The sequence below is a fragment of the Mercenaria mercenaria genome, chromosome 6 (genome assembly GCF_021730395.1).
Source record: "Mercenaria mercenaria strain notata chromosome 6, MADL_Memer_1, whole genome shotgun sequence".
Taxonomy (NCBI): domain Eukaryota; kingdom Metazoa; phylum Mollusca; class Bivalvia; order Venerida; family Veneridae; genus Mercenaria; species Mercenaria mercenaria.
The window spans coordinates 24142651-24167670 of NC_069366.1; the positions used below are offsets into that span (position 1 = coordinate 24142651).

The 25020-nt window shown below is 35.8% G+C and overlaps 1 protein-coding gene across 1 annotated transcript; it reads right to left on the minus strand.

Moving 5' to 3' along the window:
• Positions 1-478: 478 nt before the first annotated feature.
• On the minus strand, positions 479-23597 carry LOC123549397 (thymus-specific serine protease-like). Its single transcript, XM_045337442.2, has 12 exons — positions 23361-23597; positions 22673-22833; positions 22303-22426; positions 21206-21335; positions 19080-19203; positions 17398-17523; positions 16869-16978; positions 11760-11913; positions 10935-11082; positions 6020-6205; positions 3404-3552; positions 479-2996 (listed from the first exon to the last, which is right to left on the minus strand). Exons 1-12 carry the CDS (start codon positions 23422-23424, stop codon positions 2940-2942), a joined length of 1533 nt encoding a protein of 510 aa, XP_045193377.2. The 5' UTR covers positions 23425-23597; the 3' UTR covers positions 479-2939.
• Positions 23598-25020: the final 1423 nt, after the last annotated feature.

Genomic DNA, 25020 nt, shown 5'->3' on the forward strand with positions numbered 1-25020 from the left:
GATGGCCCTAGGTCGCTCACCTGTGTAACAAGCCATAACAGTGTAAACATGTTTTACCTAGTGATTACATGGAAACATATATTCTGACCAATTTTCAGTAAGATTGGACCAAAAAACGTGGCATCTTGAGTGTAAACAAGCATTTACTTTGATTTGACCTAGTGACCTAGTTTTTTACCCCACATGACCCACATACGAACATGTCCAAGACTTTCTAAGTCAAAAGGGGCCATAATTCAGTCAAAATGCTTGACAGAGTTAAGTACTCTTGCCTATAAATGGACAAGGTGATGGTTAACAAGTGTTGAAAGTTTCAAAGCTTTATCTCAAAAGACTTTGTCAAAATGTGGACTGGTACGAAAAACTTAACCAGGGTGTGACGCCGACACCGTGGTGAGTAGGATAGCTCTACTTATTCTTCGAATAGTCGAGCTAAAAACTGAACAAACTGAATGGAAACATAACACACTACGACACACCAATTTCTGTATTTATTGACTATGAACTTTCAATATTGATCAAGTACTATCTAAAAAAATACATTGTCTGAGAAACAAATATCATTATTACATTCAGCAGAGGTTAGATTACTATGCATAATTAATGGAAGTATGAAAACATTCAAATTGTTACAAAACTGTATTTGTTATTATACTGCCCTTATAAGTTTATCAAATGAATAGCAGATGAATGAATGGCCATACTGTTCAATGAAGAATGATATCTAAATATATGATACACACATTCGCATCAATTTATTTTGTAATACTACAGGGTATAATGATTACAGAACACAGCTGTACATCTGATTTTTTTATAATAAATCAATTATTTTTAAGAAATGAAAACTTTAAGTATCCCCTCAAAAACAAAACTGTATTTTTCCCATTCAATTTGTCGAGGTACATTAATGAAGAGTGGAAACTAGAATTGTGTCTGTAGGATATGGATGCACCGACATACTGCGCCATCCTCTAAATAGCAAAGTTTTTAGTACAGAGCCATCTTCATATGAAGGATGTTCAACTAAAAGTTTGAAGCAAATTATATTCAGATAAGGTTATGCATGTGAGCAACTTTAAATCCATTCCTTCAAAAAGTGTCAGGGAAATTGAACCCACCAAATTTCTTCACTATGGGCTATTTTGTAAAATTAAGAAAGGGCCATAATTCTATAAAAGAAAATAGCCAAAGAAAAAAGTTCATTTACATGCATTTGGTCATCTTCACATGAAGGTCCGTCAGCTGTGAAACTTTCGAGCATATCCTTTCAACAGTTTTTGAGCAGTTGGACACAAAAGATTTTTCTCTATATTCTACAAAGCAAAACTATCAAAAGGCTATGACTGCGGTCAAAATATTCATAGCAAATTTCCTTTCTTTATGGTCAGGTGATATGCGCATCAAGCTTGTTCATCTGTGAAAAATGGAGCAAATCAGGCTAAAAGTGTGGGAAGAGAAGGACACAAGATTTCGGGACGTAAGTACAAACGTACGGACTGCAGCAACGCTACATGTGGAGCATAAAAATGCAAAATTATCAAAATTTCGATTGCATCTAGGTTTTTTTTTCAAACTGTACTAAAATCATATTACAAATCTGTCACATACAAAGCTCTCTTAACTTGATTCATTTGTGTCACATACAATATTTATAGGCTACATACGAACTTCTACCCGTATTTAACAAGGAAAATGATATTAAGGTATTAGTAATGTTTAAAGAATGGCATTTGCTTGCTTTATTCTTAAAGTTGACCATGTTTCGCACTGTGTTGCAATATTTAAACAACTTTTACCATGCCATTTTTTGTAAATTTTGTATAATTCATGATATTTCCTCAAGCTCAAGTAGAGACGTATTTCAAAGTGATGGCCACTATCCAAAACGTTCGCAGAGAATTCATTTTACCATTAATTTTGATAAAAGAAACATCAAACTATTGGTAAACAATTATAAAACACAAAATAAAACTGTCAATATAATTTATTTCTAGGTTGCCTTAAGTAAACGGATTTAATGAGACAGAATTCTAACTCCAACATTGAAAAATTAAGGTCGAATCCTACGGGCCTGTTTTGAATTTTGCTCACTTCATTCAAAAATAACCTTGGGGCAGAAGTAAAACCTGCCCGTATTTCTTCCACAATATGTAATCTAGAGTGAATACAAAACAGAGAACTTCTACCGCATGTAACTCAGTATTTTTAAAGATGTCTAACTCTAACCCTTCTGTTTCAGAGGTAAATTCCCTTTGAACAGCAAGAAATCGCTTATAAAATTGAATTTTTCCACTTTTGTACATTAAATCAATAATAAGTCTTTAAAGAAGTAAAAACTTAATAGACAAAAATGAAAATAAGGAAAAACAAGAAGCTGCGTTCAATAAACGCTTGATGCCCCCGGTGGCATCCTTGTTGATACAAAGCAACCCAAGTCCAAAACAAGGTCAAGTTCAAGGTCAAGGTCAAACTGAGGTCAGGTGATGTCTGAAGATGAGGAATGGTCACAGGTTATATCTGCATTAGTATCAAGTGATTCTAGTAAGGGGTATTGATGCTAGACGAAACGGTCCTATTTGGTTAACCTCGTACTGACGGACGAACGGACAGACAGGACAATCATGTTTCCCGCATCAGTAGATGCCGGGGGCATAAATATTTTGGTCCCAGTGGGGCTTGAACCTATGCCCCCCTGAAAATTGCAGTTAAAATAGGTTTATGGTAGGAATTGAATACTCTTCAAAAAGGAGGTACTCTATTACAGGTCTAATACCTTAAACACTAACATCAAAACATAATGAAAGACAATAAAGCAAAGCTAGCATATATTTAGATATATAAATTTCAGCAGCAGGAATGTGGATGACTTGGCACTTTTCTCTGGCACTTTCTTTACGAGATCACATTTTCGGCATATTTTCCCTCTTTTCTGGAAATCAGTGTTTCTTCATGTAAGCCTCTTCTAGGAACTGCCCAACTAAGGCAGCTATTTGCTGAAATAAAACAGAGATGGTAAATGTAGAATTTCAAAAATATTATTGCATGTTCCTATTTAGATAGGAGAGTGGAGCTATGATAAAAAAAATATTTTATCATTTATTATTATTTAAATTGTGAAGCTCTTATAAAATTTTATTTGTCTCATCATTTCATACTATTTAAATAATTCAACACTGACAGAAGTAAAGAGGGAAGTGGTGGTCTAGTGATTAAGGATGTCGGCCGCTTAACCCTGGGGTTGTGGGTTCAAGCCCCACTGGGTTCACGACAACAACTTCTCATATGACACCAGTACTGGTTTTCCAGGAAATGGACTCAAAGCTTGAAGCTTTCATCACAATTGAGTTTAAATAAATTAGTAACTATATACTATCTTAAAGAGGTAAGTAAGCTAGCTCACCTGTCTAGCTTCTCGTAACTCTATAGTGTCACTATCATGTTGTGCCCGGAGATCTGCACAATGTGCTGTACCAGGTATAAACACACTGTATGTCCCTATCTCTGTTTGGTTAGTTAGTATACTAAGTCTATGCCAGGGATCTACTGAACCTGCAAAAACAAAATAAATTCACCTGGTCTGATGTAAATTTTTTCCAATCTAATTATTTTACAAAGTTGAACAGAGTTTGTTAAACAAGAGCTGTCGGATGACAGCGCGCTCGACTATTCGAAGAATTGATTGAAGAATGGGGTCAAAATATTTCCATAGATTTTCAGACTAAACAAAAAAATGGATTAAACAAAAAATGTTCCTTTATTTGTGGATTTCGATTAGTCTTGCACTAAATGGCAATGTGTGACCATGATGGCAAATATGTTAAGTTATATGTTAGGCAAAACATGGATTTATATGAAAAATTTAACTAATTTCCAAGTCCAAAAAGGGCCATAATTCAGTCAAAATAGTTGACAGAGTTATGTACTCTTGCCTACAGATGGAAATCATGTTGATAAACTAGTGTTAAAAGTTTCAAAGCCACAGTTCAAATAGTTTTGACAAAATGCTTACTTGTAAAAAAAACTGAACAAATTTGAAAGTCCAAAAAGGGCCATAATTCAGTCAAAATAGTTGTCAGAGTTATGTACTCTTGCCTAGAGTTGGAAATCATAATGATAAACAAGTGTTTAAAGTTTAAAAGACATATGTCAAATAGTCTTGACAAAACATGGACATATACAAAACAGAACCAGTTTCCAAGTTCAAAAAGGGCCATAATTCAGCCAAAAAAGACGAGAGAGTTACGTACTCTTGCCTATTGATAGAGACTATTATACTGAAATAGATATAAAAGTTTCAAAGCCATATGTCAAACACTTTACACAAAATATAAACTGGTACGAAAAACTTAACCAAGATTTCTAAGTCAAAAGGGGCCATAATTCAGTCAAAATGCTTGATGGAGTAATGTACTCTTGCCTACAACTGGATATTGTGATGGTAAACAAGTGTTGAAAGTTTCAAAGCTTTATCTCGAAAGACTTTGTCAAAATGTGGACTGGTACGAAAAACTTAACCAAGATTTCTAAGTCAAAAAGGGGCCATAATTCAACCAAAATGCTTGATGGAGTTATGTACTCTTGCCTACAACTGGACATGGTGATGGTAAACAAGTGTTGAAAGTTTCAAAGCTTTATCTCAAAAGACTTTGTCAAAATATGAACTGGTATGAAAAACTTAACCAACATTTCTAAGTCAAAAGGGGCCATAATTCAGTCAAAATGCTTGACAGAGTTCTGTACTCTTGCCTATAACTGGACATGGTGATGGTAAACAAGTGTTGAAAGTTTCAAAGCTTTATCTCAAAAGACTTTGTCAAAATATGAACTGATACGAAAAACTTAACCAAGATTTCTAAGTCAAAAGGGGCCATAATTCAGTCAAAATGCTTGACAGAGTTATGTACTCTTGCCTATAACTGGACATGGTGATGGTAAACAAGTGTTGAAAGTTTCAAAGCTTTATCTCAAAAGACTTTGTCAAAATGTGGACTGGTACGAAAAACTTAACCAGGGTGTGACGCCGACGCTGACACCGACGCCGACGCCATGGTGAGTAGGATAGCTCTACTTATTCTTCGAATAGTCGAGCTAAAAATTCTAAGGTGCTGTATGATTTTGTAATTTTCTTTAACCCTTAGCCTGTTGGCGGCAAGTGATTCTGCCTTTGTGACCAGTGCAGACCAAAATCAGCATGGTCTGCACTGTTCGCTATTTAGTCAGTATCTTTTTGGTAATCACCCTTTTTGACATTAATGGTACTGTCCTAATTGAAAAATGGACAAGTTCATTATAGAAATTTAGCAGGGTAAGGGTTAAATAAAATTTCTGTAAAAACATCTTTCTTCTTTTAAAAATTATCCTTTTTTGAAATTGTTGATATTTCTAGTGTTTATTACACTATTTCCTGCATTAAGTTGTATTTCATTCTTGTCAGTTTACATATTTAACATCATTAATTTTCACCACCAACAATCTTCACTTGGCACAGAATTTCTAAAAATTGTAATAAATTTGCAGTTTTGTTTTTGAAATGTGTAATTACAACTGTTTTTGCATTCTAAAGGGTTTTTTTTTTTTCCAACGGAAGCTCCTGTTCGGGATTTTGTACCTTTATATTCTACCACATAACTACATTTAAAATCAATGTCAACTTCACATGAGATATTTCTTCACAAAAATACAGACAATTCTAAAAACAAACTTGCAAAGATTTACAGAGAAACAATCACAAAACTCCACTTTTGATTGTTGAATTATTATATGGAGCTCAACAACATTTTTTATAACCATCCAAAGTGTCTTTTCCAACTCAGCTGCAAGTAAAACAACCTTCTACTGCTATTGGATATGACAATACCAGAATCAAAAGCAGTTGCAGTTTTTTTAACATCACTCATATAATGCAATTGTACAACAGGTCAGTAAGATGTCACTTAAATTTAAACAATTTTAGTGGTCCTAATTGGGTTTTGGTACCAATCTCTGGGGAAAATGAGCACTTTCGTAAATTACTCACCATTAACAAACACAATTTTTGACTGTTGTGTATGATTCCCTCCATAATAGTCATTGGAAAACTGAACATTATCGTCAACATCATAGGGGTTAATCTTGAAGATATAACCACACTGCTGTATATCACTGTCTGATAGATCCATCAAGTGAGAGAACGGACATGTTGTATTAACATCACAGGTCTGGTCTGAAAAGAAATGTAACAGATGAAAATATCACATCTCTAGTCTTATGTACATGCATTGCTGATATGAATTATCAACTTGTGACAAAATAACTTAAATAAATATACTAATGCAGCAAAAACTTTCAGTTTTGTATTCAAGGTCATTTTGCTTATTGTTATGGATAAATCACATACATGTATTGCTGATATGAATTATCAACTTGTGACAAAATAACTTAAATAAATAAACTAATGCAGCAAAAACTTTCAGTTTTGTATTCAAGGTCATTTTGCTTATTGTTATGAATAAATAACATACATGTATTGCTGATATGAATTATCAACTTGTGACAAAATAACTTAAATAAATATACTAATGTAGCAAAAACTTTTGGTTTTGTATTCAAGGTCATTTTGCTTATTGTTATGGATAAATCACATACATGTATTGCTGATATGAATTATCAACTTGTGACAAAATAACTTAAATAAATATACTAATGCAGCAAAAACTTTCGGTTTTGTATTCAAGGTCATTTTGCTTATTGTTATGAATAAATCACATACATGTATTGCTGATATGAATTATCAACTTGTGACAAAATAACTTAAATAAATAAACTAATGCAGCAAAAACTTTCAGTTTTGTATTCAAGGTCATTTTGCTTATTGTTATGAATAAATCACATACATGTATTGCTGATATGAATTATCAACTTGTGACAAAATAACTTAAATAAATATACTAATGTAGCAAAAACTTTCGGTTTTGTATTCAAGGTCATTTTGCTTATTGTTATGAATAAATCACATACATGTATTGCTGATATGAATTATCAACTTGTGACAAAATAACTTAAATAAATATACTAATGCAGCAAAAACTTTCGGTTTTGTATTCAAGGTCATTTTGCTTATTGTTATGAATAAATCACATACATGTATTGCTGATATGAATTATCAACTTGTGACAAAATAACTTAAATAAATATACTAATGCAGCAAAAACTTTCGGTTTTGTATTCAAGGTCATTTTGCTTATTGTTATGAATAAATCACATACATGTATTGCTGATATGAATTATCAACTTGTGACAAAATAACTTAAATAAATATACTAATGCAGCAAAAACTTTCGGTTTTGTATTCAAGGTCATTTTGCTTATTGTTATGAATAAATCACATACATGCATTGCTGATATGAATTATCAACTTGTGACAAAATAACTTAAATAAATATACTAATGCAGCAAAAACTTTCGGTTTTGTATTCAAGGTCATTTTGCTTATTGTTATGAATAAATCACATACATGTATTGCTGATATGAATTATCAACTTGTGACAAAATAACTTAAATAAATATACTAATGCAGCAAAAACTTTCGGTTTTGTATTCAAGGTCATTTTGCTTATTGTTATGAATAAATCACATACATGTATTGCTGATATGAATTATCAACTTGTGACAAAATAACTTAAATAAATATACTAATGCAGCAAAAACTTTCGGTTTTGTATTCAAGGTCATTTTGCTTATTGTTATGAATAAATCACATACATGTATTGCTGATATGAATTATCAACTTGTGACAAAATAACTTAAATAAATATACTAATGTAGCAAAAACTTTCGGTTTTGTATTCAAGGTCATTTTGCTTATTGTTATGAATAAATCACATACATGTATTGCTGATATGAATTATCAACTTGTGACAAAATAACTTAAATAAATATACTAATGCAGCAAAAACTTTCAGTTTTGTATTCAAGGTCATTTTGCTTATTGTTATGGATAAACAAGAGGGCCATGATGGCCCTATATCGCTCACTTGAGTTAAGTTGCTTGCTTGAACAAATTTCTTTGCTAAAACTCCAAAAACAAAAAAGTATGTAAGTAGATCATATTCATGGTCACTAAAAGTCAGTTGTAAGATCGATGTGCAAAACTGTACATGTCATCCAAATTTCAGGGCTGTATCTTAAAAAACAAAAAAATAGGTCAGTAGGTCACATTCATGGTCACTGAAAGTCAGTTTTAAGATCGATGTGCAAAACTGTACATGTCATCCAAATTTCAAGCCTGTATCTTAAAAAACAAGAATGTAGGTAAGTAGATCAAGGTCACAGTCAGGTGACCCCTTATCACTTGGGGTCATCAGGTAAATATAATTAAACAGTCTAGGCAATATGATCTGATAATATTTGAAGTATTTTTTCCTATACAACTGGGGAGGGGCCTCTTTTCACCCCAGGGGCATAATTCGAACAATCTTGTTAGAGATCAACTAGGCAATGATACCAACAAAATATCAAAGGCATAGGCCATAAACTTTCAGACAAGAAGTTTTTTAATGTTTTTTTCCCATATAAGTCTATGTAAAACTTGGGACCCCAGGGCAGGGCCTCTTTTCACCCCAGGGGAATAATTTGAACAATCTTGGCAGAGGACCACAAGGCAATGCTATAAACCAAATACCAAAAGCCTAGGTCTTGTGGTTTTAGACAAGAAGATTTTTGAAGTTCTTTTCCTATACAAGTCTATATAAACTATATGACCCCCCTGGGCGGGGCTATATTTCATCCTAGGGGGATTATTTGAACAATCTAGGTAGAGGCCCACTATATGATGCTACATACCAAATATCAAAGCCCTAGGACCTTTTGTTTTCGACAAGAAGATTTTCAAAGTTTTTCCCTATATAAGTCAATAGAAACCATGTGACCCCCCGGGGTGGGGCCATATTTGACCCTAGGGGGATAATTTGAAAAATCTTTGTAGAGACCCACTAGATGATGCTACATACCAAATATCAAAGCCCTAGGCCTTGTGGTTTTGGACAAGAAGATTTTTAAAGTTTTTCCTTTCGGTTGCCATGGCAACCACAGATCTGTATGGAATTCAATTCTTTGAAAAAATTTTAAAGAAGACCATCCAAGGATCATCCCTGTGAAGTTTCATCAAAATTGGCTTGGTGGTTTAGGAGGAGATGTTGTTTAAAGGAAAGTGTGGACGGACGGACGGACGCCGGACGGACAACGGACTGGTTTATTTTTAGCAAATTTATAAAGATTTCCCTATGTACAATCAAGTGACCCCTGGGGCATGGTCAATTTTGACCCCGGGGGTCATGATTTGAACAAATTTTGTAGAGGTCCACTACGCAATGCTACATGTCAAATATCTAAGCTCTAGGCCTTCTGGTTTATTTTTAGAAATTTTTTGAAGATTTTCCTATGTAAAATCAAGTGACCCCTGTGGCAGGGTCAATTTTGACCCCGGGGGTCATGATTTGAACAAATTTTGCAGAGGTCCACTAGGCAATGCTACATGTCAAATATCTAAGCTCTAGGCCTTCTGGTTTATTTTTTAAACAATTTTGAAGATTTTCCTATGTAAAATCAAGTGACCCCTGGGGCAGGGTCAATTTTGACCCCGGGGTCATGATTTGAATAATTTTAGTAGAGGTCCACTAGGCAATGCTACAAGTCAAATATCTAAGCTCTAGGGCTTCTGGTTTTTGAGAAGAAGATTTTTTAAGATTTTCCTATGTAAAATCAAGTGACCCCTGGGGCGGGGTCAATTTTTACCCCGGGGTCATGATTTGAATAAAATTGGTAGAGGTCCACTAGGCAATGCTTCACACCAAATATCTAAGCTCTAGGGCTTCTGGTTTTTGAGAAGAAGATTTTTGAAGTTTTTCCTTTCGGTTGCCGTGGCAACCAGAGTTCTGCATGGAATTAAATTCTTTGAACAATTTTGAAAGGGGACCACCCAAGGATCATTCCTGTGAAGTTCGTGTAATTCTGCCCAGTGGTGTTCAATAAGAAGATTTTTTTAGAAATTGTTGACGCACGAAGGACGACGCACGACGGAAATCAAGCGGTCACAATAGCTTGTCACTTTGTGACAGGTGAGCTAAAAACGAAAAACGAGAGCTGTCGGAGGACAGCAATACTCGACTATTCAACAGCCCAAAGAGCTATAAAAATAAATAGATTGGCAACTTGAAAGGCATATAGAGCAAATCTCGCCAACCTCCCGTGACAAAAAAACGAGATCTCATTTACCGGAAATAGCGCTTTCTCCACGCGCCATTTTGTATGCGAAAGCAATTATTCATCGGTAAAATAATTATCACCGTATGACCACGCTTCTTTCGATGGCAAAAAAAATGTGTACTTCGTGTCTTAAGACCATTTCAAATTAAACTAATTTTGTTTTAGAAGCTAACATGTATTTTAAATGTAGTTTTAAAGGTACAAATTGTAACTCCATGCTCGCCGATGTTTGTTTTTAGTAAGATAACGCCGAATCACGCTCTGACACAAGCTCACGCGAGATTACAGCCAGTTGCCATTCTGTGTATTTTATACTTCTTTGAACAGCCTTGTCAATTGAATGAATATAAAGTCGAAAAGGGGCGTAACTTTGAAAAATGCAAAAGACGGTTATAAAAACTGTATAATGCATGTAAACTCATCACAGTAGACAAGTGTGGGAAGTTTCAATCCATTCCTCAGTGAGTATAGATATACCAGCTTACACAAAAAGAATGCCATGTCAAAAAAGATTCATAATTTTGTAAAAATACAAAGCAGGGTTATTGAATCTGTGCATTTCATTTCAGACCATCACAGGCCCTGCATTCACTAGCTGATGATCAGAAACCAAAATGGTCTATCAACACTGAGCAAAACAGTAAGCCCCCTAGCTCTTCTCTGAAGATGGGAAATTAAACTGCACTTACAATACCCAAACTGGGAGCATGTTTGGTATGTCCACTGCCTGATTCCGGGACCCGTGGCATTCCTGTCTACTGTGGTGTTTGTCATTGTCTTTGTATAATTCATAAAACAATTGTCCATACAGGTTTCATTTGCCTGATCAAGTGACTCCTGCAAGTAATTGTGAATATAACAAAATAATAATAGAAATTTTATAAGAAACTCTATCATTCACAGAATTGTGCTTAACTCTCTCAATTCTTTTAAAAGTAAAATTTTGTTAGAAAAGCTTTTTAGCATGATCTTACTATTCAAAACTGACTTTTCCAAACTTTCCGTGGTGGAGGAAGATCTGAGGTGCCCTTTTGTGCACTCCTTATGGCAAAGGCGGGCACCTGGGTAGAACCACATACTTTCCATAAGTCATAATTTAGACGACTTCCTCACATGAAAAATGTAAACCCTAAGTGAACTTTAAATCCGTAGTGGCGAGGAAGAAGAGATTTGAAGTAAACAACTTAACCTCTTGGCTACAAAGGCCCCAAAATCAATAAAAACTAAGGTGACAAAACAACATGTAGATGTCAAAACACAAAGGGAATATAGCTGTCCCAGTGATAGAAAACGGAAATTGAGATAAATAAAATACATAAAAAACCTGTCTTACAAACCACGTAAACAGACAACACAGCTTCTAATGGCCACTAGTTTTTTCCAATTAAGACATCTGTATATTTCATATTTAGTGTATAGTTTAAAGTTTTCATTGGCTCAAGCACTGTCTTTAAATGCAGGTTATTCTGTAACTTTTTGTGAATCATACACACAAATGGTGTGTCCTAACTTACCTGATTAAGTGACATTAGGTTTGCATAAGGGTCACTGGTTGCCAGCATTACTTGACAAACATGTGAGATGTTCTGTCCTGGAATCTCATTGTTATACTGTGCTACGCCCATAAAATATCCAGCCAGGTTGGACACAAACAAAACTTGGTCAGGTCTGAAAATATTAGAACACATACAGTACTCTATCCATAAAATGGTTCAGTACCTCCTAATTTAAGAATGCTAAAAGAAATTAAGTCACAGCATACATATAAATGGCTTGTTATGAGATAATACCACAGTTTTTTATCCCTTATAACAAAAATTACTGTTCACTTTACTGACAATAATTTTTAGAATAAAAAGTGTTTGCTTACTTCAAAGAAAGTATGTACATTGCAAAATAATAAGCCTCAGGTATAATGTAAACAGCATGTTATCTGATATTACTGCTTACAACAGCATGTCACATGACATCACTGCTTACAACAGCATGTCACAGGACGTTTGTGCTTACATTAGAATGTCACCTGACATTATTGCTTACCACTGTGCGGCGGGAGACATAATTAATGGGACAAAACAAAAATTGGATATAATCATGAATTAAGTAGGCAGTAAAAATACGACAAACGTCTTGTTGATACTATTAGTTACACTGCTTGTTGGTGACAGGATACGGGATATACGCTGTCAAGGAATTCCATATCAGACGAGAGCAGAGCTCGAGTCTGATATGGATTTTCGACAGCGTATATCCCGTATCCTGTCACCAACAAGCTGTGTAACGATTTTATCTTGCCGACTACCCTTTACTTACATGCTAGAATCTAATATTTTGTAAATTAACAAAGCGTCAGCCATTTTTTGAATCAAAATTCATATCTGAAATGTACTAGCAGGATATGGAATATATCCTGTCTCCACGTGACGTCTATTGACCAGTAGAAATGCAAGAAACTTGTAAGAGGCAAGATAATGGCATTTATTTTTGAGATTGTCTGCCATTTGTTAAAACCTTAATAGTGCTGCTAAGACCATGCACTACATTATAAGAAGTCAGTGTTTTCTTCACAGACCTTGTCTTACGGTGTAGGAATTCTGTGTTTACTTCACAGACATTGTGTTATTGTACAAGAATTTGGTGTATACTTCACAGACCATGTGTAACAGTGCATGAACTCAGTGTTTACTTTACAGACATCGTGTTATTGTACAAGAATTTGGTGTTTACCTCACAGACATTGTGTAACAGTGCAGGAATTCAGTGTTTACTTCACAGACATTGTGTAACTGTATAAGAATTTCAAGTTTACTTCACAGACATTGTGTAATAGAATAAGAATTCAATGTTTACTTCACAGACATTGTGTAACTGCATAAGCATTTCAAGTTTACTTCACAGGTGTAACTGCATAAGCATTTCAAGTTTACTTCACAGACTTGTGCAACAGTACAAGAATTCAGTAAAAGTACTCAGCACTCCCTTCACAGACATTGTGTAACAGTATAAGAATTCCGTGCTTACTTCACAGACATTATCTTACAGTGTAGGGATTCTGTGTTTACTTCACAGATATTGTGTTATTGTACAAGAATCTGGTGTTTACTTCACAGACCATGTGTAACAGTGCAGGAATTCAGTGTTTACTTCCATGTGTAACAGTGCAGGAATTCAGTGTTTACTTCACAGACATTGTGTAACTGTATAAAAAATTCAAATTTACTTCACAGACATTGTGAAACAGTACAAGAATTCGGTAAACGTGTTCAGCACTCCTTTCACAGACATTGTGTAACAGTGTAAGAATTCTGTGTTTACTTCACAGATATTGTGTTATTGTACAAGAATCTGGTGTTTACTTCACAGACCATGTGTAACAGTGCAGGAATTCAGTGTTTACTTCCATGTGTAACAGTGCAGGAATTCAGTGTTTACTTCACAGACATTGTGTAACTGTATAAGAATTTCAAGTTTACTTCACAGACATTGTGTAATAGAATAAGAATTCAATGTTTACTTCACAGACATTGTGTAACTGTATAAAAAATTCAAGTTTACTTCACAGAAGTAAACTTGAATTGTGCAACAGTACAAGAATTCAGTAAAAGTGTTCAGCACTCCATTCACAGACATTGTCTTACAGTATAAGAATCTGATGCCCACTTCATATGCAGTAAAAGATTTCAATGCTTTCTTCAAAGACATTTTGAAACATTTTAAGATTTCAACACTCATCACTGTTTACTTCTGAAACAGGAAGTTATCTTCTTTTAAGATAATTCCGCTTTTTTAATTAACCAGAAGTGACAGCATAACATCACTTATCCCGAAAACCTAGTACATGTATATAAATGTCCAGTAGCTAAAAGCAATCATGAATCTGGCATATCCCATGTATAAAGATATAGTCAGTATTTGGGTATTTCTTCAGGATAATTTCGACAACAGACAAGATTTGATATAAAACTAGAGCTATCACTAAAGGTGATGAATGTACCCCCCGCATGCACTGACACAGTACATTGCAATTTGACGCACACAAGATTGCATAATTATGTGGACTGTATGTATATAGACTGTATGTATACAGTATAGTAACAAAAAACAAAGTCCCATAACTATGCAGAATATTTATCTAAAAGAATGTAACATGCACCATGCACAACTAGGGTTGGTACTGATCACTTGTGTGAAGTTTCATTAAATTGTGTGCAAGGGTTTGGTAGATTAGGCATGCACAAGATTGCATATGCAGACTGTATGTACATAGTATGTTAACAAGAAACAAAGTCCCATAACTCTGCATTTTTTGTCGCTGAAAGAACCTAACATGCCCCATGCACAACTACTGTTGTTACTGATCACTTGTGTGAAGTTTCATTAAATTGTGTCAAGGTGATGAGGAGAGATGGTCACACAAGATTGTGTCTATGTATATAGTATAGTAACAAAAAAACAAAGTCCCATAACTCTGCAAATTTTTTTTCTGAAAGAACCTAACATGCCCCATGCACAACTATTGTTGTTACTGATCACTTGTGTGAAGTTTCATTAAATTGTGTCAAGGTGATGAGGAGAGATGGTGCGCACAAGATTGTGTCTATGTATATAGTATAGTAGTAAAAAAAAAAGTCCCATAACTCTGCAAATTTTTTTTCTAAAAGAACCTAACATGCCACATGCACAACTGCTGTTGGTACTGATCATTTGTGTGAAGTTTCATTAAATTCTGTCAAGGGGATAAGGAGAGATGGTGCGCACAGGATTGCATCTACGGACAGGCGGACAGACAGACAGGCAACCTGAAACCAGTATACCCCCTCTTACAACTTTGTTGTCGGGGGGTACAATAATTCAAAATTTACCAAAATATAAGAAGTAATCTAAGGACTCCAACTGATATTCTGTGTATTGTGAAAAATTCAGCTGTGGACCGACACATTTTATTTGGTCATATAATTGACCATAGGTAAATCTACAACATATACAACTAATTCAATGACAAATTTCACCAAAATTTACATCATGGAACTTTTTCTATACAGGAAAATGTGAAAAAAAAGTGCAATTTCCCCAGAGAAATTAAATGGTGGACCAATATTTTTAACCTTGTCTAATAAAAAATCAAGCACACAACCAGAACCCTAGCTTCTTTTACTTGCTGAATTTTTATCAGGTTACATTGATGCTTTTGAAAAATTGTAGTTTAACAAATTCCACATTATAGAACAATATTTGTTTCAAAATGTACAAAACTGACTTAAACACACCAGTTTACAAGATGAAATAGCTTTGAATTACATCACAGAGGGCATGTTCATGTTACAAATCAGTGGTGACTGCTTATTTACAAGGCAGTCTGAAAGACAGCTAAATCCCCCGCCACTGCTATAGATAGTGAAAGGGAAAAACCTTTGATTTTAGCTGTGACCTTGACCTTGAACTGACATGGCTGACTCATGAATTCTGCACAACATCTTGATGAGGTGATCATTTGACCAAAGTTTCATGAAAATCCTTCAAGGGGTTTAGGAGATACAGAGCTGAAACCTTTGACCTTCAGTTGTGACCTTGACCTTGAGTTTACATGGCTGACTCATGAGTTCTTGATGAGGTGATCATTTGACCCAAGTTTGATGAAAATCCTTCAAGGGGTTAAGGAGATACAGAGTGGACACCAAATGGAAGGCTCAAACCTTCGACCCTTAGTTGTGACCTTGACCTTGAGCTGGCATGGTTGACTCATAATTTCTGCACATCGTTCTGATGAGGTAATCATTTGACCCAAGTTTTATAAAATTCCTTCAAGGGGTTTAAGAGATATAGAGCGGACACGAAATGGAAGGCTCAAACCTTTGACCTTCAGTTGTGACCTTGACCTTGAGCCGACATGGCTGACTCATAAGTTCTGCACATCGCCTTGATGAGGTTATCGTTTGACCCTAGTTTGATAAAAATCCTTCAAGGGGTTTAGGAGATATAGAGCAGACACAAAATGGAAGGCTCAAACTTTGACCCTAAGTTGTGACCTTGACCTTGAGCCGGCATGACTGACTCATGGGTTCTGCACATCGTCTTGATGAGATGATCATTTGACCCAAGTTTTATGAAATTCCTTCAAGGGGTTTAAGAGATATAGAGCGGACACAAAATGGAAGGCTCAAACCTTTGACCTTGAGTTGTGACCTTGACCTTGAGCCGGCATGGCTGACTCATGGGTTCTGCACATCGTCTTGATGAGGTGGTCATTTTACCCAAGTTTTATAAAATTCCTTCAAGGGGTTTAGGAGATATAGAGCGGACACAAAATGGCAGACTCAAACCTTTGACCTTGAGATGTGACCTTGACCTTGAACCGACAAGGCTGACTCATGGGTTCTGCACATCGTCTTGATGAGGTGATCATTTGACCCAAGTTTCATGAAAATCCTTCAAGGGGTTTAGGAGATATGGACCGGACACGATTTTGTTACGGATGGAAGGACGGACGGAAGGACGGACGGAAGGACGGACGGACGGAAGGACGGAAGGACGGACGCAGACCATTCCTATAATCCCTCCGCCACGGCGGGGGATTAAAAATGATTGTGCAAATGGTCCACTAAAATATGATAAACTTTGCTTACTTCATAGACAACATATTACAAGATTTGAAGTCAGAACGTAGCTTGTCAAACTGTCCAGCTGATATCATAGAGTCAATTATTTGAAATCCTTTCTTTATCATGTCCAGACACTGGAAAAAATGAAAATGTTAAAAATAATGTACTTTTAAATTAGTAACAAATACAAATATATGCTTTTAAAATGGTAGTACATATTCAAATGCTCTTAAAGAAATATCTATGAATTTTGTCTTACTACTATTAATATCTTTTTACCTTGTTATGCCTGACCTTGACTTGCCTTACCTTGTTTTGCCTTGCCTTGCCATGCCTTGCCTCTATCTTAACTAGCTATCACAACACATTTTATTCGAAATGTCAGTATTTAAAAATCTATTAATGCAAAATAAAATGGGCAGACAGAAAGGGTAGAATTGCAACACCTTCAAGCTGATGTCATTGTTTACTACTTCACTACCATTACTCCTTAGGTATTTAAGTCTAACATAAAACTGGTTTCACTACATTTCTGGTTAAAACAAAACTGTACCTCTTGTGAGCCCCCCACAAGCTGACTCTGGAAACTGGCTGCAACTACTTCATTGTATCCCTGAAAGTTTGTTACTGCCTGCACAGGGGCTGATGAGGCTACTGCACCATGTACCAACTGTGGATACTGAAATAGTGAAATGGCATCGTGTACAAACTATGGATACTGAAATAGTGAAATGGCATCATGTACAAACTATGGATACTGAAATAGTGAAATGGCACCATGTACAAACTATGGATACTGAAACAGTGATGTCATGTACAAACTGTGGATACTGAAACAGTGAAATGGCATCATGTACAAACTGTGGATACTGAAAAGGGAAATGGCACCATGTACAAACTGTGGATACTGAAATAGTGAAATGGTGCCATGTACAAACTGTGGGTACTGAAATAGTGAAATGGCATCATGTACAAACTGTGGATACTGAAAAAGTGAAATGGCATCGTGTACAAACTGTGGATACTGAAATAGTGAAATGGCATCGTGTACCAAATGTGGTTACTGAAATAGTGAAATGGCATCATGTACCAACTGTGGATACTGAAACAGTGAAATGGCACCATGTACCAACTGTGGATACTGAAATAGTGAAATGGCATCATGTACAAACTGTGGATACTGAAATAGTGAAATGGTGCCATGTACAAACTGTGGATACTGAAATAGTGAAATGGCATCATGTACAAACTGTGGATACTGAAAAAGTGAAATGGCACCATGTACAAACTGTGGATAATGAAATAGTGAAATGGCACCATGTAAAAACTGTGGATAAAGAAATGGCATCATGTACCAACTGCTGATACTGAAATAGTGAAATTGCTACACGTTCCAAATGTGGGTATTGAAATAGTGAAAAGGTAACATATACCAGCTGTAGCTACTGAAATAGTGAAATGGCATCATGTACAAACTGTGGATACTGAAATAGTGAAATAGTGCCATGTATAAACTGTGGATACTGAAATAGTAAAATGGCATCATGTACAAACTGTGGATACTGAAATAGTGAAATGGGCACCATGTACCAACTGTGGATACTGAAATAGTGAAATGGCACCATGTAAAAACTGTGAATACTGTGAAATGGCACCATGTAAAAACTGTGGATAATGAAATGGCACCATTTACCAAATGTGGATAATGAAATAGTGAAACTCCGCCATGTACCAAATGTGGATATCTATGAATTAGTTATAAATGTAGATGCTATAACAGTACAATGGCATCATTTAAATGGTTAATGTAAAAGTAAAATTTCACCATCACCATTTAAGTTATAGCATAACAGCACCATTTCACAAATATGGTTATGGTAAAATGAAATCATTTTACAAATTTGGATACTGTCATATAAAATGACACCGCTAAAATGAATCGCAAAACAGTTCTATGCTCAAAGTCTGGATACCATCATAGTACAAATGTACGACTTAAATTAGCATATTTTAAAAAATGTGGATACTTTAACAGGAAAAAATGAAAGTGGATACCAAGCTTGAAAAGACTGTAATAATAAAACAGCACCAGGAAATATATTTGTTAAGTTTTTGTAATAAACTACTTTTAAATTTCCCACCTGCCTATATATTTCCTTGAAAATTATGTCTGTAAAAAATATTTCCTCTTTAGATATGAATGTTAAATCTTTCGTTTAAAAACACACAACTGACCTTTAACCTAAACCAGGCTGACAGAGCTCCAGGATAGCTGCCACCAAAACAGATCCAAGGTGAAGAATCAGGAATGTCATACTTTGCCCTGATGTGATGTACAAAACTTGCCAGGTCTGCTAGCCTGTGAAACATAATGCTGTATGATATACGAGATAATTTATATTTAACTGAAATATGTAATAAATTATGTAAGCCTTTTTGAACAAATTATATCACTAGAATGTATCTGTAGGACACAGGATGTGCCACAACCGGTATATTTGTCACAGATAAGGGGCAATAATTCAAATGTTTGCAGTCTAAAGCGGGTATAGTCTCAACAAACATTTTATATACAGGATTCATTATTCCAAGTCATATATTTTTTGAGCTATGAGCATCACAAACAAAAATTCCATTATTCTGGCTATTTCAAGGGCCGTAACTCTGTAATTTGTGCTAAAATCTCAAGAAGAATGCAAAGTGTGCAAGGTCAAATCATGATAAAAACTCGTGCAAAGTTTCATGAATTTACGTCAAATACTTTTTGAGCTAGGCATGTCATTATGTGAAATGTTTCATTTCAGGGGTCATATCTCTAGAAATAGGGGGCGGAGCCAGATGAAAAATAGAAGTTGCGCAAGTTCATATCATGATAGAGTAAGACTTTTGCAAGGTTTCATCAATTTATATAAAATACTTTATCAAACTATTCCAACGGATGGACGCAGAGACAAGACCAAATCTATATGCCCCCTCCGTCGAGTGGTTGGAGCTGAAAAAATAGACGAATTGTTGAGCATAATATAAAGTTTGGATGCTTTGTTTCCAGCCAACCTCAAGCTTCTTAAGGAAAACAGATTCAGCACTGAAGCTACATTTACATTTACATTTGACCTCTAAAATAATTTGAAGACATCATCTACTGACTACAGATAATCAACTCATAAAGTTTGATCTTTGTTGTGCAAAGATCTCTCCAGTGACAGATTCAAAGTTACTGTGACCTTGAACCTTGACATACACATGTACTGTCCCCATGAAATATGAATCATCAATGGTTTAAAAGGCAGTAGGCCTCAATGTTCTCCACTTGTTTGTTGAAAACTATTTTCACTCTCAAGGTCACTGTTACCTCCAATTATATTCTGGCCCCCATAACAAAAAGAGGTATCTACTAACCACAGGAAATTACACTATAAAGTATGACAAAGGTGATCAATCATTCTCTAAGTCATTGTGACCTTGACTTCTTATTAAAAAACTAGAAATACATTCTGCATACCCATGGGTAGAATGTCAAGCCCACCAGCACCTTTGGCCTCTAAGTGTGACCTTGACCTTAGACCTAGTGACCTGGTTCTTGTGCATGACACTCCATCTCATAATGGTGAAAATTCATGCCAACTTACATCAAAATCCCTACATGATGAAGAAGAAATGCTCCGGACAAACTTCAATTTGACCTTTGACCTCCAACTGTGACCTTGACCCTTGAGATTGGAACATGAGGTTTGCGCAAGACACACCTTTCATTGAGGTTAACATTCATGCAAAATATATACAAGGTTGGTCCATGCATGTCAAAGTTATGGTCCGGACAAAATCGGATGGACACACGGATATACACCGACCCGCCAAAAGTGTCGACAATATTGAGCTCACCACAAGCAGGCTCAACAAACATGGAGTCATGTGTCATGATCTGACCACAAGCAACCATCCTATGAAATTTGACAACTGTAGGTCAAACCTTTCTCCAGTAACTGACCAGACTTCTCAGTATCAAGTGCCACTGTGACCTTGACCTCTGAACAACTGACCCCAAATCATCAGCCATCATGTACTGATCACAGAAAACCATCCTAGGAAGTTTTAAGGCTGCATGCTAGAACATACCCATGATATTCATTGAAAAACAATGGTTGGGTTTCTTTGTTTGAGAGTCTTTAGATAAAGTTTAAAATCAATAATACTAAAATAATGACATACAAAGAATTCTTAAGTCATGAAGTCTATACTTTGCAATGAAAATTGTTGCTGGACAGCTAAAACACTATATGCCTCAAAGAAGGGTCTTCAACACCGCGGGCATATCAACACCAAATAATATAAAAATTAGAAAATCGATCAAGGAAATTTACGCTTGTTGGCTGGAGAGATGTTGAAGTTCCTCCAGCTGGAGACCATCATCATTCAGACTGGCACCATAAAACCTGTGCTCCGCTCCAACAAGGAGAGCTCCGTGTTTCTTTGCAAGATCCACAATTTCACCTAAGATAAAAGATTTATATTCTCACTTAATGCCCTGGAAATAATTCTTGCTACTGGTACTTTGTAAATAATAAATAGATATGTGATTACAAACAGTTGGTAATATGTAATTTATATTCATACCTTAAAAATAATTCAACCAAGTTTCGGCTTTACATTATTTCTATTTATTATAAATATGTCTCATATGTAAAACAGTAGAAAACAAGAAGCTGCGTTCAATAAACGCTTGATGCCCCCGGTGGCATCCTTGTGGATACAAAGCAACCTAAGTCCAAAACGAGGTCAAGTTCAAGGTCAAACTGAGGTCAGGTGATGTTTGAAAATGAGGAATGGTCACAGGTTACATCTGCATTAGTATCAAGTCATTCTAGTAAGGGGTATTGATGCTAGACGAAACGGTCCCATTTGGTTAACCAAGAGATGGCCCATACAAAACAACCTATGTCCAAGAAGAGGTCAAGGTCAAGGTCAAACTGAGGTCGGGTGATGTTTGAAGATGAGGAATGGTCACAGGTTACATTTGCATTAGTATCAAGTCATTCTAGAAAGGGGTATTGATGCTGGATGAAACAGTCCCATTTGGTTAACCAAGAGATGGCCCATACAAAACAACCTAAGTCCAAAAAGAGGTCAAGGTCAAGGTCAAACTGAGGTCGGGTGATGTTTGAAGATGAGGAATGGTCACAGGTTACATTTGCATTAGTATCAAGTCATTCTAGTAAGGGGTATTGATGCTAGACGAAATGGTCCCATTTGGTTAACCTCGTACGGACGGACAAACGGACGGACGGACAGGACAATCACTATATGCCTCCGGCATCAGTAGATGCTGGGGTCATAAATATGATAGCACTACCTCAGAGTTGCTAGAATAAGCTTGAGGTTGTGTCACTATTAAGATACATTATTAATGATAAAAAATAACTATTTGTATTCATTTGAATAAAATATATTCTACACTAACCAGCCTCAACATCTCTTGAGCTCAGGGTTCCTTCTCCTCCAATGTACAGAAACACTGGGCTCTTGGGGCTGAACCAGTATTCTGCATTTACATAGTATCTCTGTTTATAGGTTTTGCCAAGTTCCTAGAGAAAGAACAAAATTCTTATATCATACTGGTGACCAATATTTCACTATAAAGCTGCATGTAGGTGTATTTTTTTAGTCTTATACTGTTGGAACAAGAGATAAATGTATCAATCTGTTTAGAAATACTGCTGGTTTTTTTTTTACTGGATCTTTATCACAGATTATACTGTATATATACATATGGTGGTCTTTACTAGGTGATGGTTTTTCATACAGGTCTCACTACAACTTTATACATATACCTTTGATATTGCATTAAAGTGATCTAGAGGCTGTTCCAGATAGTATGTTTGCACAGGGCTTTGTGTATAACCTTTCTGTTTGTATAACTGTGCTAGCTGCAAGTCAACTTTCTTCCTTCTTGCCTCCTCAACCTGTTGTCTGTACTTCCAGAATCTTTGTCCTGAAATAATTCTCAAAATCAAACTTTCACTACATATTACAAACTAAGGAGAAACAAGAGTATGTCAGTGATGAAATCACCTTAATTATCATCCATTCTTTCAATACTTTATCTGTATTTTACAGCTCAAAAAGGAGAACAATGTCCTTACTCTACATCTCATATATATAAACAGAAGAAAAAAAATGATTCTGCATACATTAAATTAGAAGCATTCATTGCAAAGCATTGATAAATAAACAAATGGAGAAGTTTAATCAGGGGCAGGTTTAACTTTGATACTTTTGGCAATGTTTCCTTCCTATGTATCACCACATATGGGCAGCAATTGGCTTAAATTGCTTTTTAATCAGCCTTTATTGCTAAACGGTGCAAGCACAATCACTGTAAAATGAATAGGGCTAAACCTGCATGATGTATCCGAATATGTTGACACTTAAACCATTAATCATTAACGTGAAGTTACGAAGTCCTCGAAAAACTAAAAAAATATCAAAATTCAATAAAATAATACATAGCACACATACCCACGAAAGCATCAATATTCTCTAAACACGTAGCGAAAATAATTACAAGAATTAAATGTTTCATCTTCTTTCTTGCTGCTTCCAGCCTTTTTCACATACAGGTATCATGTGACTTCTATAAATAATCGTACGATCAGTCATCTAATAGACTGTCGCTGTCCCGTCACGTAGGGTACGTGCGATGATGTCCAACATCATAATGTCATCCAGATAAGCCAAATAAGTAAGGCTAGATCAGTCATGTGATAAAGCTTGGAGGCTCGTCCAAAGTTCAGGGCAATGTCATTTTCTTTCTTAATTCACGTAGCTTAGTCCAAGTAATAGGACGTTGGATGAAATGATCAGATATGAGTAGATTATCATAAAATAAGTCATCCCGATAAGCCAGATGAGTAAGGTTACACGTAGCTCTAATAATGAGCAGCAACGAAAAGTGTTTCCGGCAAAACCCATATCTAGAAAGGTAAATATAAATTTTATTTATCGTCGCTTTGTGAAACAAGGAACAGAAGCCCCGTATATACAGAGCTTTTCAGGAACAGTTAAAACAAATTATACCTTACCCCTAGCAATTTGATGGTACCCATTTATAGCTGGGTCGACTGAGGTACTTGTGACAAAGTGCCTGCCCAAGCAAGGACACACCGCAGTGGGAGTAGACAGGGACCGAACATTGGGCCTTCACCCCCGTAGGAAAGCGTCATAGCCCTCTCGATCGATTCGTCCATGATTCGACACATGCCATGCAGGTAACCCATGTGCTGTTAATGACAACTAACGATTTGTGATTATCTTACGCACTTATTACAGCTTCTGAACATGTGCAGCGCCAATGCGCTCGCTGTTTTAAAGAAAACACATACATTTGCAAAAAAAAGCAACATCATCTATCTCCTCAGTAAACTACAAATCCTAATTATATCATTACCTTCCTTGGCATAACCACACTGGCCATAGCTTTATCAGATCAAGTGGTTCCAACGTTGTTTGAATGGTGAAATTTACGCCAATCAGGTGGAGAAATATGGCCGATACTACAAATTTCCGGTATTATAAGTATGATTTAAAGGAATTTCTACCCGTTAAATAACGGATCAAATAAAAAACGATGGGTGCACCTGGAGCGCAAATGTGTCTATGTTTTAGCACATGTGTCCATTTAGCTGAGATTTGTGCCGTTTATTCAAACACTTCTGTACAGTCCGGCGGGGGAAGGAGATTTTTTACAGTTTTTGACAATATCGCCTCAAATGTTGTGTTTATCGGGAACAAGTAACTGTTAAAACACTTTTTATGTAAAGGGCTACATCTTAAAACAAAGCGTGTGTATTTTCGTAGATTTATTCAGAGTTGTTTCTGAAAAATCGGCCGAAAACCTGATGCAACGCCGTTTCGAGTGGGTCGCTATGCAACGCAATCAAGTGGATACCGTCACTGTGTCTTACTTGCGAAGTCTTATCCGTCTTAAAAACAGTCATTAAGGCCTAACAATGAATAAATTTAGAGAGTTTTATATCATTATAATAATCCCGCCATTTCTAATACATTGTACTTTTACATTTTTATGCTCGCTTTAACATTTAACATATTTTTGTGGACATTGTCAAGAAACATCAACACAAAAAAACATAAAGCAAGGATGAACACCGAACAATATCAT

Coding starts and splice junctions, on each gene's coding strand:
- LOC123549397 (XM_045337442.2), bottom strand. CDS start 23,424: ATGAAACATTTAATTCTTGTAATTATTTTCGCTACGTGTTTAGAGAAT. Junction 22,834..23,360: donor GAATATTGATGCTTTCGTGG/GTATGTGTGCTA, acceptor GAATTATTTCAG/GACAAAGATTCTGGAAGTAC. Junction 11,914..16,868: donor TGTAATATGTTGTCTATGAA/GTAAGCAAAGTT, acceptor TAATATTTTCAG/ACCTGACCAAGTTTTGTTTG.